Below are 16,257 nucleotides of genomic sequence, written 5' to 3'. Positions count from 1 at the left end.
GTGGTCAAGGCTCACCTCCTCCCGGGGGAAACAGCGCGAGGAGGATGCGGCAGGGCCGCCAAGGGGAAGGCGGTCGTGCGGGCAGCGCTCCCGGAGCCAGCAGCGGGAAGAGAGGCAGGGCGGCCGCCGAGGGGAGAGGCGCTTTCCTCCGCGTTTCTTTCCCTCGGTGTCCGTGCCCACAGGCCAGGCTGCGGTGCCAGGGCAGGCAGCAGGGCCCGGGCGCTTTGTAAGGAGAAATCAAGCCGTGAGAAAGGCAGCTGGATCCTCTCTGTAGCTGCGGTGTGGGGGAGAGTAGAAAACCAGCCGGTGGGAGATAAGGAATGAGTCTAACGAGCTCAGAAAGGAAAATAAAGAGACTGAAGGCCAAGCGGTGCCGAAAGAGCTGGGGAGAAACACTGCTAAGCACTAAGAACTAAGCCCAAGAGAGGCTAAGGGACTTATCCAAGGTCACACAGGAAGATCCCAGGTAGATCCTAGGTTGCAGACCACAGCAGGAACGGGATCGGGAGATGGTGGCCCCAGTACTTTCCTCCTGGGTGTTTTAAGGGAGATGGGAATGGAGAACGGAAGATCAAGGAAAGACCCAGTAGAAACTGGTACTTTCTTAGGGTATGAATAGTGGCCATAAAGCAGGAGGGAGGAAAAATGAGGAATAAGAAAGTGAACTGGAACTCTCAAAACTGGGATTCAGCTGCATCTTTGATATCAACAGGCAAGTCAGACTTAAGACGAGCCCCTTTAATCTCCTACATCCTTCTATTCTTTATTAGTAAAAGGGAAAAAGAAAAGTGTTTATCAAGCTTTCCTATCTCTTAGCTGTTTAAAAGTCACATATTTTGGAGCAAAGACTGTGCTACGATGTGTGTATATACTGTTATAATACATGGCAATAAAAAAAAATCTAACCTATGAATCCCCTTGCTGCAAGAAGAGTGGATGATGTTTCAATATATGCCACCTATGGTCTGAGGAGCTCTGGGAATACAGGGGCTATTTCCAGTGGGTCTGTTAAAGGATACTCAGAAACCCAGGCTTATTGTCAGTAGGCTCAAATTTGCTACCTGAGTATCCACATAACTAATGAAATGTTTAAAGATTCACAAATCGGACTGCTCTCTTACACTACTTGCTATGACTGCTTTGCTGTCTCATTTACCAACAGACTCCAGGTTTTTTTCTTTCCTATGCTCCATCTATTTGTTGCTCCATAAGGGCCAAATACCTAATAGAGGGTATATTAGAAAAGATACTGCTAAGATGCAAGTTTAGGGCTCTTCTCTTCAGAGCTAGAGGAACTGTTCTGGATTGAGAATAAGTCTCATCTTCAACCAGAACAAAGCAAAGAGCTATAAGATAAAAGATGAGCTGGGGACAGCTGCAGAATTTAAGACCACAGCAGGTAGCATGTGTGAAGGTTAAGCACGTACAGTCCTGCTTCCCAGAGCTGTTAAGCCTCTACTTCTCTCTCTGAAGTCAACAGGGGTAGCAAACAACACTGTGAATAATTCTTCCCCTGACCTAGTCATTGAGACGATCTCTGATAGCTGCTTAGCAGAACAAAGAAGGCGACATCTAACTTAGAGCTGTTTGCTAATACTCCACCGCTTATACCACATTATCAGTGAGCTGTGAGGATAAGACCAAATAAAGCTGGTCATTTGGTAAAATAACCACATCAAGGTCTTTCTTCCGAGGCAACTCACTGCTGCAATATCTGGTTCCTCTGTGGCTGGTGACATCTGAAATGACTGAAACAAAGTGTTTTTTTGCCCCTCTCATTTGGAAGCACTTTTACTTTTTGCATTTGGCTCCGTGTGCTTGGGATAGGCCATTTCCCTCGTCGGCTAATTATCAGCTCTGTTTTGGCATGCATCAAGGATGTGTGTGTGTAATACTGAATAATGAAGGGAATATAATACATTCTCTAAAACAGTTACAACAAGCAGTTTCTTCTCAGCATACTACAAATCTCTATTTTAATTTCTAGTTTAAAAAGCTAACAGCCCTGTTTTTCTGTTTGGTATTTCTTCCCATTCCTCTAGAGTCTTTATTTTATGGAAACATAAAACTCAGGCCTAACTTGTCTGGTGAAATCCCTGTCACTTATGCAGACAGCCAGACTCTAGCACATCTCTCATACATAAATGCATGTCTTTGCAGAGTTGGCTAGATGCCTGCTTGAACGGGAGCATTTTTTCCCAAGCCCTTCTGGAGAGCTAGCGCTGAAGGCTCTGCTTTCGTGGCAAGGGAGGCCTCTTGTCGCTACAGACGATGAAGACGTCTCGCCCTCTGGTGGGTAAAAACGTAACAGTACATAAGCCTTGGTCCGCATCTTGTACCAAATAATAATTAAAATTGTGAAGGTAACAGTAGGAGCTATTGCAAATTTCTTAAATGACTGAAATTCAAAGTGAGTGTATACCCTGCAGAACGGGGTCGGTACGTGATCATACAGCTATTGGCAAGAGGAATAGGAGCTCCGGCCTTATTTCACATAGGTCCATGACTAACTGATGGATATCGCTTCCGTTGGTCAGTCGTCACGTCTTTTTGGCTTAATTTTAAACACGTGCCAAAGTGCTTTGCTTCCATTGGCACCTGTGTTCACAGTTCTGCCACTGAAACTGCGCTGCTTTGGACCAGGTCCACCACGGCATTTTGACACTCACCTCCAATAAAAGTTAAGGAGAATTTTGTACCAAAATACTTCTGTGGATGATGAACTTTAATCCCTATAATCAGTGTCAGAGCAGTCATTCTGCACCTCCTCGGTGAAAAGGGAATGATAAATACATAGTTACTGTGAAGCCTGGAAAATGCTTGGAGATGCACAGATAAAACCCCACCCTTTTGTTAATTGTTATTATAATTATTATCCACTCCTACTCTAGAAGGCCAAATTTTCTTCCTAATGACTCATAACCTTCTCTAGTTTTGCATCTGTGAATTTCACACCACACCAATCATTTTGTTTTTACGCATTTCTATTTTCACTGAGGATTTTAAATAATGATCAGCAAAGTACAAAGCTTAAAATATTGTCAATATTTTCAACAATACAAAGTCAGCAAATGGGGGTTAGGAATGGAATGGTTAATATATAACACTCATACCCTTCCCTGTCTTCCAGGGAAAAAAAAATACAAACTCCTTTGTACTTATGTTTAGTAACAAACAGTGCTTAAAAACAATCTTGTCAGTAAAAGATGTAAATAGCAAGGCACATCAGGAGCCTGTCCTTGCCCTGTTACACAAATAAATCAGCATAAATATAAGGTTAAGGCATCTCTTTCCATCCTCCTCTCCTGCTCCTTATACCAAGCAAATTCTGTCAATGAGTATCAGTGGTTAAAAGCAACCACAGAGTAGCAGATAGCAGAAAAGCTGTTTTTAATACTCAGGTTCCCACAGGATGAATCCCCAAAGGGAACAGCATAAGGCACACTGGGATAAATTCTCAGGAGCTAACTAGTACAGATTTGGGTAGCAAAAATGCTATCTTAGGACTGGAGATTCCTGTGGGCGGGAGTTAGGACCTTGGTCCCTTCATGACCCACTCTCGGCCTGTGGTGGTCAGCTCTCTGCCAAAGCCCTGCAGCTGGTCACATCCCTCCCCGCTGCGGCTCCTTAGAGGAGCACCTCCAAGGTGCGCTCCAGGCCCTGAGCCCAAAACGCGAGGTCCGGAGATGCTTTCAGATGGGCTGAGCATTTAGCACAGCAGCACTTTTACTCTCTCAGGTCTCAGTCATGGTCTCCTCCCCTAGATCAACAGCACAGCTTTCAGGAGGGCATCGGCAGCCACCTTCCAGTCACTGCCCAGGTGAGGTGCAGCAGACTGCAGAGCATATGGAGTCTGCACAGGTGGGCAGACAGGTGCATAAGGCACAAGGATAAATTCTGAGGATGAGGAAAAGAAATAAAGTGGTTGGAGGAAGAGGAGGAGGAAGAGGACACGGATGGAGGAAGCTCCAGTGTAGACGAGCCTCTTGTGACACAAAGGCACATCCCCACAGCAGCAGCAATCTATATTGCGAATCCCTGCTAAATCAGCCCATCATAGTAACCAGGAGGTCAGCTCCAGGTCTGAGTGCAGGGCCACATGGGGACACAGGTGGCATCACCTGAGGGGTAACATGGGAATGGGTAAAACCACCACCACCACAACCATCACACACACAATTGTTCCAGAAGGAGAAGAAAAAGTTTCACTTCTACTGGATCAGTTAGGAGATGACATGGTATGACCAGAAAATACCAGTAGCTTCTCGCCTCAGAAGAGCCATAAGACACCTCTTCTCCCCAGTGAGAGGAGCTGGATGACATTGCTGTCTTCATCTTCTTTTGCCTAGGGCAGCACATATCAACTATTTTCATACTCTTACAGAAGGAAAGGCCTAGTTATCCCTGTCTTCAGTACCAGTATAACTCTAGGTGAGCAGCAGAGCAGGGTTTCTAATTAGCAGCAATGCCTACTCCTTCTCAGTTTTAGCACAGAAAGGGGCAGCAGACAAACCTGGCTGATTCCTCTTCCTGCACAGAAACCTCTTTATACCCTCTAGCCAAATCCACAGAAGGCCAAAAGGTGGATTATTCGACTTTGAACTACCACAAAAGCAAGGCAAGTTTGCCTCTGAGAAAAAACACTACTCCCACTGGAGGTTGTTCTCCAAACTGGGAGGAGACCCACGAGCAAAGTCAGGGAGACCATGGAGGGGGCAGTCCGTCAGTGCAGCTAAGCCAGTCATGCAACCAGCCACTGTTGCAAGGACGAACTGCTGTTCGCCTCCGCTTCAGCTCTGCGTACCCAACCCTTCCCTGCAGGCAGCAGTGTTGTTCAAGTGAGCTGGCTGAAAGTTAAAACCAGTAGAAATTTAGTGACTTTTTTTCATTAGGTTTGGTTATCTGCAGGTCTGTCTCCTTGCACTGGTTCACTCTGAGGTCAGAAGAGCACCTGTGCAAGGGAAGAAGCATGCGGAGGTATCAGTAGGACTAACAGGTCCCTTACCCTGGCAATTTGCAGTTAGGTCAGTGTAACTGTACTGTCAAAATACACTGTAGGCAACTGAGCCATTAACAAGTTTTATGAGCTTCTAGCTGGGCTAGATATGAATGAAGAGGCACACAGTGAGGAGGAAGGGTGGACTAAGTGACCTCTTGAAGTCTTTCCTATGACTTCATCTGTAATCAGAAATACCCCCCTCCCCCACCTTTGTATTTAATTAGTCTGCAAGTTTCAGATTTGTCCACAAGACATGACGCAGCAAACCACCTAATAAATAAATTAATTTTCAGATATCCAGTTGTGTGTCCCCACCTCATTCCTCCATCATCAAGGCACTGTTTCCCTCAGACTGATCTTTACCCAGCTAGGATGCTCTGCAGATATAAAAGCCAAAAGCAAGGCCTTTCTGAACATTAAATCATGCACACACACACACACACACACACACACACGCATACACTCCAGTAGTTAAAAAAACAGATCAAGTGCAGAAGTCAGTGCTTGTCGTGACAAACCATATCCCCGTCCCTAAATTCTGCCTACCCAGTACCAGCAAATACAATTCGTTTGCCACCCTCGGATTCAATGGGACAAATCTGCGGCTGGAGTAGATCCCGTAACTTCTTTGCTTTCAGGAAAGATTTACACCTCCTGGAAACTAGCCTGATGTCAAGGCATTTAAGGCTACATATCTTACACAGGGTACAGCTGGGAGGACCCATGCCAAGGTCTACCACGGAAAGACAACAGTGGGCTGAACAGGTGTTTAGGCTGGTTGGGACCATATCTCTGCTCCGACTCTTGAGCGTCCAGGCCTGAAAGTGCTACGAGTTTCTGTGCAACAATGGAGCTCCTCAATCTGAAATTCCTGCCAGCAAGCACAAAGGGGACTTGTCTACTTGGGGACACAGCAAGCCAAGCCTTGCTACACCTTGGGCAGGAGTGACCCATGGCTATGAAGTGTCCCTGACCAGCTATCATTGCTACTCTACAAAGGAAACACCAAGTCCCGAGGTGTTTCATCCTAAAGTTACAGAGGCTCCTAATGCTGAACAAAACTTCTGCTGTCACCCTGCTCCTGCCCTCTGTTATTTCCTCTAGCCTCGTGCCACTGCATAGCTGCTGCTTTCGTGCTCTGTCTGCCCCATGGACATCAGTAAGGAGCAGTTTATTAAGAAAGTGCAAAAGAAACCTGCCCACAGCAAAATCCTCCCTGAAGCACAAGAATGGGGCTTTAAGGGCATGAGCAGGGTTCCCAAGAAGTAAGAACAGATAGCTCATTTCAATCTCCATTTCTTTGCCCTATTTAATTTCTACCTTTATCTAATGCCAATAAAAGCATGGCAGATTCACAGTCCCATAGGACAGAGAAGTGCAACCCTGCAGCTCCAAGGTGAGCTTCTCCATGAGGTCCACCAAGGACTGCCTGGAGTGCTGAAAATCCCCATTCCTATAGTTAAGAGGGAAATTAAGACTTCACACCCATTTCACCATTATTCCCTTTTGGCTGGGACTATCCTAGGGCTGTTGGAGGCCCAGGGCCCAGAGCTTTGCCCGTTATCAGATCGATCACACCTACACTGTGTTGATAGCAAGGGAGGCCAGTCAGACTCCCTAGGAAGATGACACGGAATCAGTCTATGCAAGTGCATAAATTCATCACGTGGGCAGCCAAAATGATGCACTCACATCAAATCTACCAAACATGACCTTTTTGTTGCCCCTCCTTGGTGCTAGGGCCTTGAACACTGGCTGATGGCCTCAGGGGTGCCTCATCTCTGCCACTGAAGAAGGCTCTGAGGACCAGCTCCAACTTGACACAGGTCCAGCTCCTCAAAAGCTGCTAAGCATTTAAAATACAAGTGAGGAACCTTTAAGGAACTAGCTGATAGGCTACCAAGCAGCCAGTGGTACTGCCCTTAAGCCAGGCAAATTCGAACTGAGAAACAATCTATCCTGTCATCTGTCTTTTGGACTGTCTGACTCGCTGTGTGTGTTAAGGAGCTTCACTACTGATGGTGCAATCATGTAGAAAGAGAAGAGAGAGTTGACCTCATATCCCCACCTGTGCCAGGGATGGCTAGATCCACACCAATTGCCAGCAGACACAGGGCTCAGGTCCAGATTCATTGGGCTCAGGTTCATCCTAGAGGACTCCAGGTCAGGCCTAGATCTGCAAATACATTTTGCCAGGGCCATCTCAGCAACCTGGCACTGAGATACCGAGAAGGGCAGAAGTAGAGATAACCTAGTTTAACCCACTGGAGCAGAAAGGATTAATCCAGCCACTACACCACACATGCACTTGCAGCTGAATCCTAAAAATGTAGACTCCCCCCAAAGCTTTGGTACTGCCTTCAATGGTAACAGGATCACCCCAAGCACAGCGGAGCTGGCAAAACCTGAAGAGGTAGTCACATTCACCCATGATCCACAAGGTGCATTTTCCACTACTTTGTGAGCCCCAGGAGACTGTTCTGCTGTCTCACGGCCCTCAGGCTGCCTTCCCTACTATTCAGCATGATATTCCCTGCAGGTTTACTAGCACGAACAAGAAACCTCTGCTATTCCAGCATCCTTGGTTAAGTGACTTATTCTGGCTTAAAATACCCCATGTCCCCCTGTATGGCAGAAGGCAGCCCCTGCTGTGAAAATGCATCCAGAGTGAAGTATCCAGCCCTCCATCCCAGTCCACAGGGTCCAGGTTAGTCAGAGTGTGTTAGGCAAACAACCCAGTTATGTCTCTAATGTATTATCCCCCTCTTCCTGGTTTTCAGCAGCCAGGTGATGTCACGCCCATCATCTTCGTGACTCTCTCAGGAGTCCTTTTTAGCCAGACTGGCCTTGATCCTGCAACGCAGGATGTAAGCTGTGATGGCACTACAAGCCACCAGGCCAAAAAAAGAGCCGCAGGTGAGATAGATGGAGAGAGGCCCATGTCTCTTTAGGAAGATCTCCTGCCTGTTCTTGTAATCCAATAATATGGCCTCCAGTTGTGAGAGGGTGCAGATGGCCAGGAATGCATGGAAGATTTGATGGGCATGGCCAACAATATCACAGGCTCCTGGAAAGTACTTCTCAGGAACTGGACAGGAGAAGAAATAAGCACTGATAAGAAAAAATAGTATCTGATATGTGTGGTACCAAGCAGCATCTTCCTCACAGCCTCCCAGGTGACACACAACCACCCGGTGAGCAACAGGACTGATATCCAAGATGAATGCCAGTCCTGCTGGGATCACCTGGCACATCTTCCTCATGATAGGGTAAGGTCGTCGGTACCGATACTTTGCGTAGCAGCAGCCAGCGCAAGAGAGCCAGCCACAGAAAGCAGCTGCTGGGAGGAAGAAAAGCCAGAATTTGTCATACCATGCCTGATCTGAGCTGTAGTAGAAATGGGCTAGGGCACTACCATACTGGTAGATGCTGACTCCAACATAGTCCACAAAGTAGAAGGTGTAGTGATATAGCTCTGATTTTGACTGCAGCAGGTGGGCCAGTAGGCTGCAGGTCAGGTAGGTGACAGATGACAGGACAAAGATGAGCAAAGGCAAGGACCATGCATCCACTGGTAATTGGTCAGCCTCCACGAATGTCTTGAACCTCAGCAGGACAGCCAGGGCTGCCAGGAGATGAGTCCACACGTTGACCACCTCATTGTGCTTCTGGAAGAGGCTAAGGAAGTAGTACCGCCACTCCTGTCCAGTGGGACGGTATCCAGTGTGGATATACGGCTCCCGGAAGAGCTGTGGCACCTCACACTCTTTGACAGTGCAAGGCATCTTCGGGAATCCGTCTTCCAGCAGTTTGGGGAGACGGCTGAGCTGCTGCCCACTGAGGGACAGCGTGCTGATCCGCTCCAGGATGGCTGTCATCACGCTACGTGTTGTGTCCGGGAGCTCGGCACTGGCGAATGTGATTTTTGCACCCTATAGGGAGAGAAGAAGGAGAAATTATTTACGGGCATATGTCAGGAAAGAGCATGCTGCATTCCCTGGCTGAGGTAAGCCATGGAGCTATCAGGATGCTGGTCATGCCTTTAGAGTCAAGGGTCTTTTCTGGACTCGGCAGATCCAAATTCAGCATGGAGGAGGATGGCAGAGCCCTCTTCCTGCAGTTATGGCTATGTCAGATGGACACAGGAATGTCACAAGCCTGCCCTTTTTCCCCCACATCCTCAGGCAATCACCTTGGAGGGTGTTTAGGAGTGACCTTACCCCAGCAGCTGCCAGTCAGGTGGTGCAAGGGACAGTCAGATGCCAAGAAAAGGAACAGAGTCGATGATTTGGAGAGGGGACAAACTAGCACAAACTGCCCAGGGTCAAAACTCAGTTGTAATTACTCATCTAAGGAATAACTTGCCTTTGTGAATCTGAGTGAAGACAGAAAGGTCTCAACTAAGCTATGGAGGTTGTAAGTAAGCCTGGCTTCCCTCCCATACAACTTGCACAGTGAGTGCATGCCCAAGGCTGCTGCCATGAGTGGGGCAGTGGGAGAAGGAGAGAAGTCCACAGTCCCCAAATCTGCAGCCTTCACCTCCCCAGTCCCTCATGTGTAAGAGGCAGCAGGATTGGGAGGTGATGGAGAAACGACGAGATCTTCATCAGAGCTGGCTGCAGTTTGGATATAGCATCAAAGTCTTGGGAAGGTCAACAGGGACAAGGACCTTCCCTCCTGTTTCTAAGATGTGCCTGGATGTAAGGCTCCCATCCTGCAGACAGGCTCAGAGGAGTCAAACTCCAGTGCTGGAGACTCCTCTGCCTGCATTGCTCTGCTCCTTGGCAACCTCCAGAGTTGCTAAGCTCCAGCTGGAGAGATTCAGAGCTCCCAGAGATCACCAACCACCCACAAACAGGCTGGCACTCAGGGACAAGGCAGTGAAAGCATAAGCAGTCTCTTCCTCACCCCTCACCCTCAGACTGGGTGCTGAGCAGTGCCCCAAAGCACTGGGCAACCCAGGAGGCCTTTGAGGCTGCCTTTACAGGCAGAGTTAGGTGGCAGAGGATGTCTGTAGCCCTCCTTGGCTCTGTCGGCCTGCACTGGAGGGAAGTAGCTCCCAAATCTTCCAAATGACCTCTTCCAATCTCATCTCTGGTGCTTTCAGGCTTGGCTCTTACCCTCTTGAGGGGCAGATTACAGCAAATTGCTGCAAATAGTATAAAGCATCTTCTCTTCTCCCTCTCCTCATGACATGCAGCAAAGTCAGAAGCATGCACATGGGGGAACTTGCCCTTATATGCAGAATTCCTAATAGATGGAGGTTAATTAAAACCTCACAGCACTGCATTCACACCCAACAATCTGTTTCCTTTCTACCCCAGATATATCTCTTGCCGGCTAGCACTTATGCCATACTAGAAAAGGTGTGATGCAATCATCACACGGACACCCATGCCTAAACTGAATTTAATGCTGATGAAGTCCTACCAGGCTCTGCAGGGCCATAGTTATTTGTGTCACACATACATGTTTGCAGAATCAGGCCTGAGTCCTAAGCTTACATGTACACAACCAGAACTGCAGTGGGTAACAGATGAAGATGGGCCAAAAATAAGTAAATGAAAACGAGTATTTTGAGTGTGGGAAATGGCTTATTTTTCTTCTTCTTCTTCTTTTCTTCTGGTAGCATCAGATACCAGCTGCTGCCAGAGGTGAGACTCAGGAAGAGTTTAAGTGGGTGCGTGACAGGAAGCCGGTCAGACCTTGAGAGCAGAGTGTGGTTCCTAGTGTCTCTTGACTATGCTGGTAACACAGAGGATGGGAAGGTGTTAAACACTGACAGACAGTAAAAGCAGGGAGATGGGACCTCAGGCTCAGGGTGAGATACCACAAAGAGCAAAGTCAGAACAGATTCTGAACCAGCAGTTGCAAGTCTCACTTCCTTTAGCAACCCAAAGCCTCTGCCTACATACAAAATATTTTTGTGTTACTTCCTTATTCTAGCAGATGAGGGTTGTCATAACTAAGACGTGCAACATCTTATAATCATTTTTCTCTCTCTTTGCTTTTCAGGCTTTCATTTGGAAGCACCCTTAGCACCTCTCACTTTTTTTTCTCTTCCCTTGTTTGTTATGAGGGAATCTGGCTGCTGAGTTTGATGTAGCTGTCTTACTCACCACAGGTGGAAGGGAGGATGGTCCCTGAAAATGATATTTCAGCTGCACAGATGCATGAGACTGAAGGTGTTACAGTGAAACTGAGCAGAAGTGTCCTTTCTGGGGTGTGTTTCACTTTGCACACATTCACAGAGACTTTGTTTCTCTCAGGAGGGTCTGCAGGGTCCAGCCATGTGCAATCATGGCACTTGCAATGGGAGTGGTGAAAAGCCAAGATGACTCCTACATCTCACCCCAAGTGCTATGCTGAAGGTCCCATGCTGTTCCTTTGCTCAGAGATGAAGGCTCCTGGCACTACTAGCCTTGCAAAACTCTGTCTCCCTCTGGAACACTAACCTGTCCAGCAGTTTTGGTTATGGCAACCACCATTTCTCAGAACTGAGCACAGTGCCATGGTCAAGCCACAACGACCCACCTCCTCTCCCTGCAGCAGCAGCATGCTGGCTTCAGAGACAGGACCCCAAAGGGCCTCTGTGCACTTTACACAGCCCCAACTGCACGCCAGGCATAACAAATACCACCAGGCTATTCTGGGCTGCCAGCAGCCATTGGAGAAATGGCAGCTCCCCTCCTATGCTGTCTGCATCTCCTTCACTGCACAATGGCAAGATTTCTGCTGTCTCCAGGCCTACGCATAAGTTTTGCCTTAGGCAGAGGTGCCAAAATAAACTCTGAAGTGTTTTGTGCTTCCTGAAGTGCTCTACCCTGTCTCTTTGCCTGCCATAATATGCTTTTCACCCCTCCCAACATTTGTTCTAACACAACCCAAGCATGGCAGCTTAGACCTTGGCTCAACGTCTCCCAGCTTCACTTTAACTAAGTGTGGTCCACGGATTTGGACCCGTTGTGTGTGGCTCAGTGGTGAATCTTCCTCACGGTTCATCCCAGCAGGATGCTGGAAGACAACTCCAAAAAGATATTTAGCATCGAAGTTGGAGCTGGGGGATTAAATCCTTTTCTATAGTTCACTTAATGTCGGCAGCCAGTTTGGCTATACCTATGGTACTAAACAAGATGGGTAAAGTACCTTTCTCTGGGTGTGATTCTGTGAGGGTTAACTGGCAAGACTCAGCTCCAGCATACTGTTAATTCTCTTCTTTCCCCAAATGCAATGGCTGCATCCAAATCGCCTACTGGGAAAGATCTCTGGCTCAGACTAATCCCATGTTATGTCTGAGCATACATAGCCTGGGAGCTGCTACTTGGCCTGGGCCGAAACCTTGCGGGGACCACACTAACAATTTAGCAGTATGGACAGTGGTGTGCCAGGGGCTACTGTGTTTAGTTTACAAGCAGAGATGTTACCTTTAAGTACTAAACTCTTTGCAGGGCCAAGGTAAGCTAATTTACCCCAAAATCTCAGGGTAAAGGCCCTCCCTTCTGGACACAAAAGGAAGGAACCTCCAAAGTGGTCTGCGTTTGGCTCAGGGTACAGCAGTGATACTCAGAACTGACCTCATCCAAACAAGACACGGGACAAGGAGAAAGGGCATCCTGAAGTTTCCCACTTCTGGGGGACCACTGCTGTCCCAAAATATCAGGAACTGAACTCAGCTCAGAAATGGCACCAAGAGGCTCAGCAACAAAATCACCTGTTGGGCAGATGGATTAAGTAGGAGCAGAGTCAAGGCTGTGATCTCCTATAAAGAGGCAGCAGTACACTGGAATCTGCTCATAAAGGCAAAAGGCAATGAGAAGACCCGCAGGAGGACTGCAGTCAAGCCTGGGCATAGGGATGCAGACCGATGGGAACCGTACGTCGCCCTTTTCACCATTCGTGCTGTGCCCGCATTGCATGCAAATGAGGATATGAGAGACAGGCAGCTTCCGTACCAGGCACAGGCTCGGCTCAGTTTGTATGGTGTGTGCTGATGCCAGGATTTTGCAAGGGTCCAGAGAGCCCAACGTATACATTGAGCAGAGCTAGTGAGAGGTTAAGCACTGCTGATCTCTCCAACAGCTACAGATGGTAGAGATTCTTCCCAGCAGGCTTATATAGCTGGAAAATGCCAGTGTTTAAGGGCTGAAGAAGGGTCAGACATTTTCAGAATAACAGTCCAAAATCACAAGAAACACATTTGACACCCGGATAAACAGCACTAAATTAAGAACCTGGTAGATTGCTTATTTTAAACAGAGCTTGTGACATTAACGAGTGAGAACAAGTTGGCAATTTCCAGCGATCATGTGATGAACAAAGCGACGAGCAGTTAATGTTAGAAAAGAGAGGAAAAAAAAAAAAAAGAAAGAAATCCAAGGTCAGCACTGGCTGTTTCACTTTCACAGAGCTTCTATTCTTTTCCTTTCATGGGGGTGTAGGAACGGCTGAAAGCCACATTCATTGGCAAGGCGTCTATTTGAGATTCTGTCCTCACCCCGATCTCCGGAGGATTCAGTTATTTTGGCTGCTCCCAATTAACAGCAACCAAGTATCATTTGTTCAGGGACCAAGTTGCAAAGAGAGGAGGAGGGAGTGGAGTATAGCCAGGTTGTATCATTACAGCCTCAACAAGAATGCATGCCCAGAAGAACGATGCCTTTCCAATTTTTCTCCCCCTTTTAAACAAAGTAATTGGAAACCCAAGCTTTTCCCAGCCCTTTTGCTTTTGGTCACAGTCTAATGGAGGGATTTGAATGAGAAAATTTCCTACAAAGTAAGCAGGGCTGATTTTCCCACCAATTTGGCCTCAGCATTAACTATCTGGATCCGAGACCGTACCAATGTGATATATCTACTTAGAGAATAGCACTCAGGCCTCAGATGCTTACACATGCAGTATGCGCTTCCAGAAAGGCAGTAATTCTTTGCAAACAAAGCAGACAGGACTGGGGGAACTCATCTGGGTGGAAGTCTTTAATGAACACACTGCTTTTAAATGTGGTGCTGGACAGCATGAAAATAACAGTGACCAGTGGTCTTGTAGTAGTGGAAAACAGGCCAGTTTTGAGAACTGCATAGCGATTAATTCATGAATCTCTCTCTCCTGGGAGTTGAGCAATAGGGAAATGAGTGACCAGTTTCTTATCTTCCCTGACAGCTCGCAAGCTTCCTCTTCAGTGTCTACACAATGCCCCGAGATGGACCACAGGTTATTCTGAGGCCTGGGGCTTCATTCTGACCACTTCCTACCAGGGATTAACTTTGCTGTTGCAGCTACTATGGCATCTAGACAGAATAATACAGCTCTGCTAAATTGCTCTCCAGGGTAGCCAGGCCCAGACTCCTATGGTCATTTGGCAGCGGGAACCCCCACCACACTGTATGTTAGTTCAACTTACTCAATGACCTGGATGAAGGGACAGAGTGCACTCTCAGCAAATTTGCTAATGGTACCAAACTGGGAGGAGTAGCTGATGCACCGGAGGGCTGTGCTGCCATTCAGAAAGACCTGGACAGGCTGGAGAGCTGGGCAGAGAGGAACCTCATGAGGTTTAACAAGGGCAAGTGCAAGGTCCTGCACCTGGGGAGAAATAACCCCATGCACCAGTACAGGCTGGGGGCTGACCTGATGGAAAGTAGCTCTGCTGAGAAGGACCTGGGAGTGCTGGTGAACAAGTTGACCGTGAGCCAGCAACGTGCCCTTATGGCCAAGAAAGTCAATGGTATCCTGGGGTGCATTGGGAAGACTGTTGCCAGCAGGTGGAGGGAGGTGATCCTGCCCCTCTACTGAGCCCTGGTGAGGCCACATCTGGAGTATTGTGTCTGGTACTGGGCTCCCCAGTACAAGAGACACACGAAGCCACTAGACCAAGCGCAGCGTAAGGCTACAAAGATGATGAGAGAACAGAGACATCTCTCTTACGAGGAGAGGCTGCGAGAGCTGGGCCTGTTTAGCCTGGAGGAGAGAAGACTGAGAGGGGATCTCTCAGTCCTTAAGAGAGGGGGTACAGAAAAGGGGGCCAAACTCTCTTAAGTGGTACCAAGTAATAGGACTTCCTTTTCCTGCAGTACATAAACCTGCTTTGCTAACTTTCCTCCTATTGTGACAGCCTGTGCACGAGACACACAGCACTTTCCACAGACCAGACTGCAGGGAGTTATTTGGATTCAGAGTAGGCCACAATCCACTGGCCTCCTTGTACTACCAGAAGAGGTGACATTTGATGGTTTGTGCCAAGGATGAGCCCTGCCCTAGCAGATAGCAAGGTATGACTGATTGATCTAAACTCCACCACCAGAGAAGCAGAAATCCCCCAAAACAGAGAGGAGGCAGATGTGAAGGACTTCTGGGTATTTCTGGGAAGGAAAGAGGTGATGCGACTTACCAGAGACTTTGAAGAAAGAGCCTGGAAATAACCTTAAGCCTGCAGCAGGCCTCAAGAAAGGGCAATATTGTGGAAGACTTCAAACAAAAGAAAGTGTCCCAAATTCTTTCTGTACATGCAGTGAAAGAGAGAACAAACTGAAACAGGGTTTCTGCAAGCATGTATTAATCAGGAAATTAATGTCTCATGATGCAGAGAGATTAGCCATTCAAGATGACAAGACACAGCAGGATCCACCACTGAAGCCATGGCAATGTCAGCTCTCCCACAGTTTCTGGCCCGGAAGCAAAACAGGCCAGTAGCCAGCTCGGCCATGCTGAGCAGTAAGTGCCTCTTGACATTGTTTCGGCATTGTCTATGCATTGGGCTGGATCCAGAGGACGAGAAGAGTGGAACCAGCGCAATGAACAATGCACGTGGAGGGGACAGAGCAAAACAAAACGACCGGCAAAAACTGTGCCACTCCAGCGGAGCAGGGAGGCTCATGGCATCCCACCGAGACAAGAGAGTTCCGAAGGTGCTGCGGTTCCTGAGATGATCAAAGTAGGACAGTGGAAATCCCTCTTCAAAGTCAGGAAACCAAACACTTGACAAGGCTGTGGGCTTTATTGTGAGAGTCCAAATCTTGTAAATTTAGAAAACCTCAAGTCAGGCTTCATGTGCAATAGTCTGATTTTTGCAGTGCTGAGTGCTGCAGATTATATCTATATTAGTAACCTCAGCAGCAATTGAGCCTCAGGCCCAGCGGGCTTGGCCACTTCCACACTGTTACCCTCTGTGGAACCTCAAAATGGGTAGCTGCGTGAAAATTGTCTGTTGGGAACAGTTCTTGGACTGTGGGAACTCCCAAATCATGCTGGGGAATGGTTTGGG

At 47.8% G+C, this 16,257-nt stretch overlaps 1 protein-coding gene across 1 annotated transcript; it reads right to left on the bottom strand.

Annotated features, from left to right (window-relative positions):
* Positions 1 to 2,982: 2,982 nt before the first annotated feature.
* PAQR8 (progestin and adipoQ receptor family member 8) lies at positions 2,983 to 8,877 on the bottom strand. The gene has a single exon (XM_062571219.1). It carries the CDS (start codon positions 8,875 to 8,877, stop codon positions 7,819 to 7,821), a length of 1,059 nt encoding a protein of 352 aa, XP_062427203.1. The 3' UTR covers positions 2,983 to 7,818.
* Positions 8,878 to 16,257: the final 7,380 nt, after the last annotated feature.

This window comes from Rhea pennata, chromosome 3 (genome assembly GCF_028389875.1).
Source record: "Rhea pennata isolate bPtePen1 chromosome 3, bPtePen1.pri, whole genome shotgun sequence".
NCBI lineage: Eukaryota > Metazoa > Chordata > Aves > Rheiformes > Rheidae > Rhea > Rhea pennata.
Note: the sequence above shows the minus strand (reverse complement) of the source record. Positions and strands in the feature narration are given on the sequence as shown.

Coding starts and splice junctions, on each gene's coding strand:
- PAQR8 (XM_062571219.1), bottom strand. CDS start 8,877: ATGACAGCCATCCTGGAGCGGATCAGCACGCTGTCCCTCAGTGGGCAG.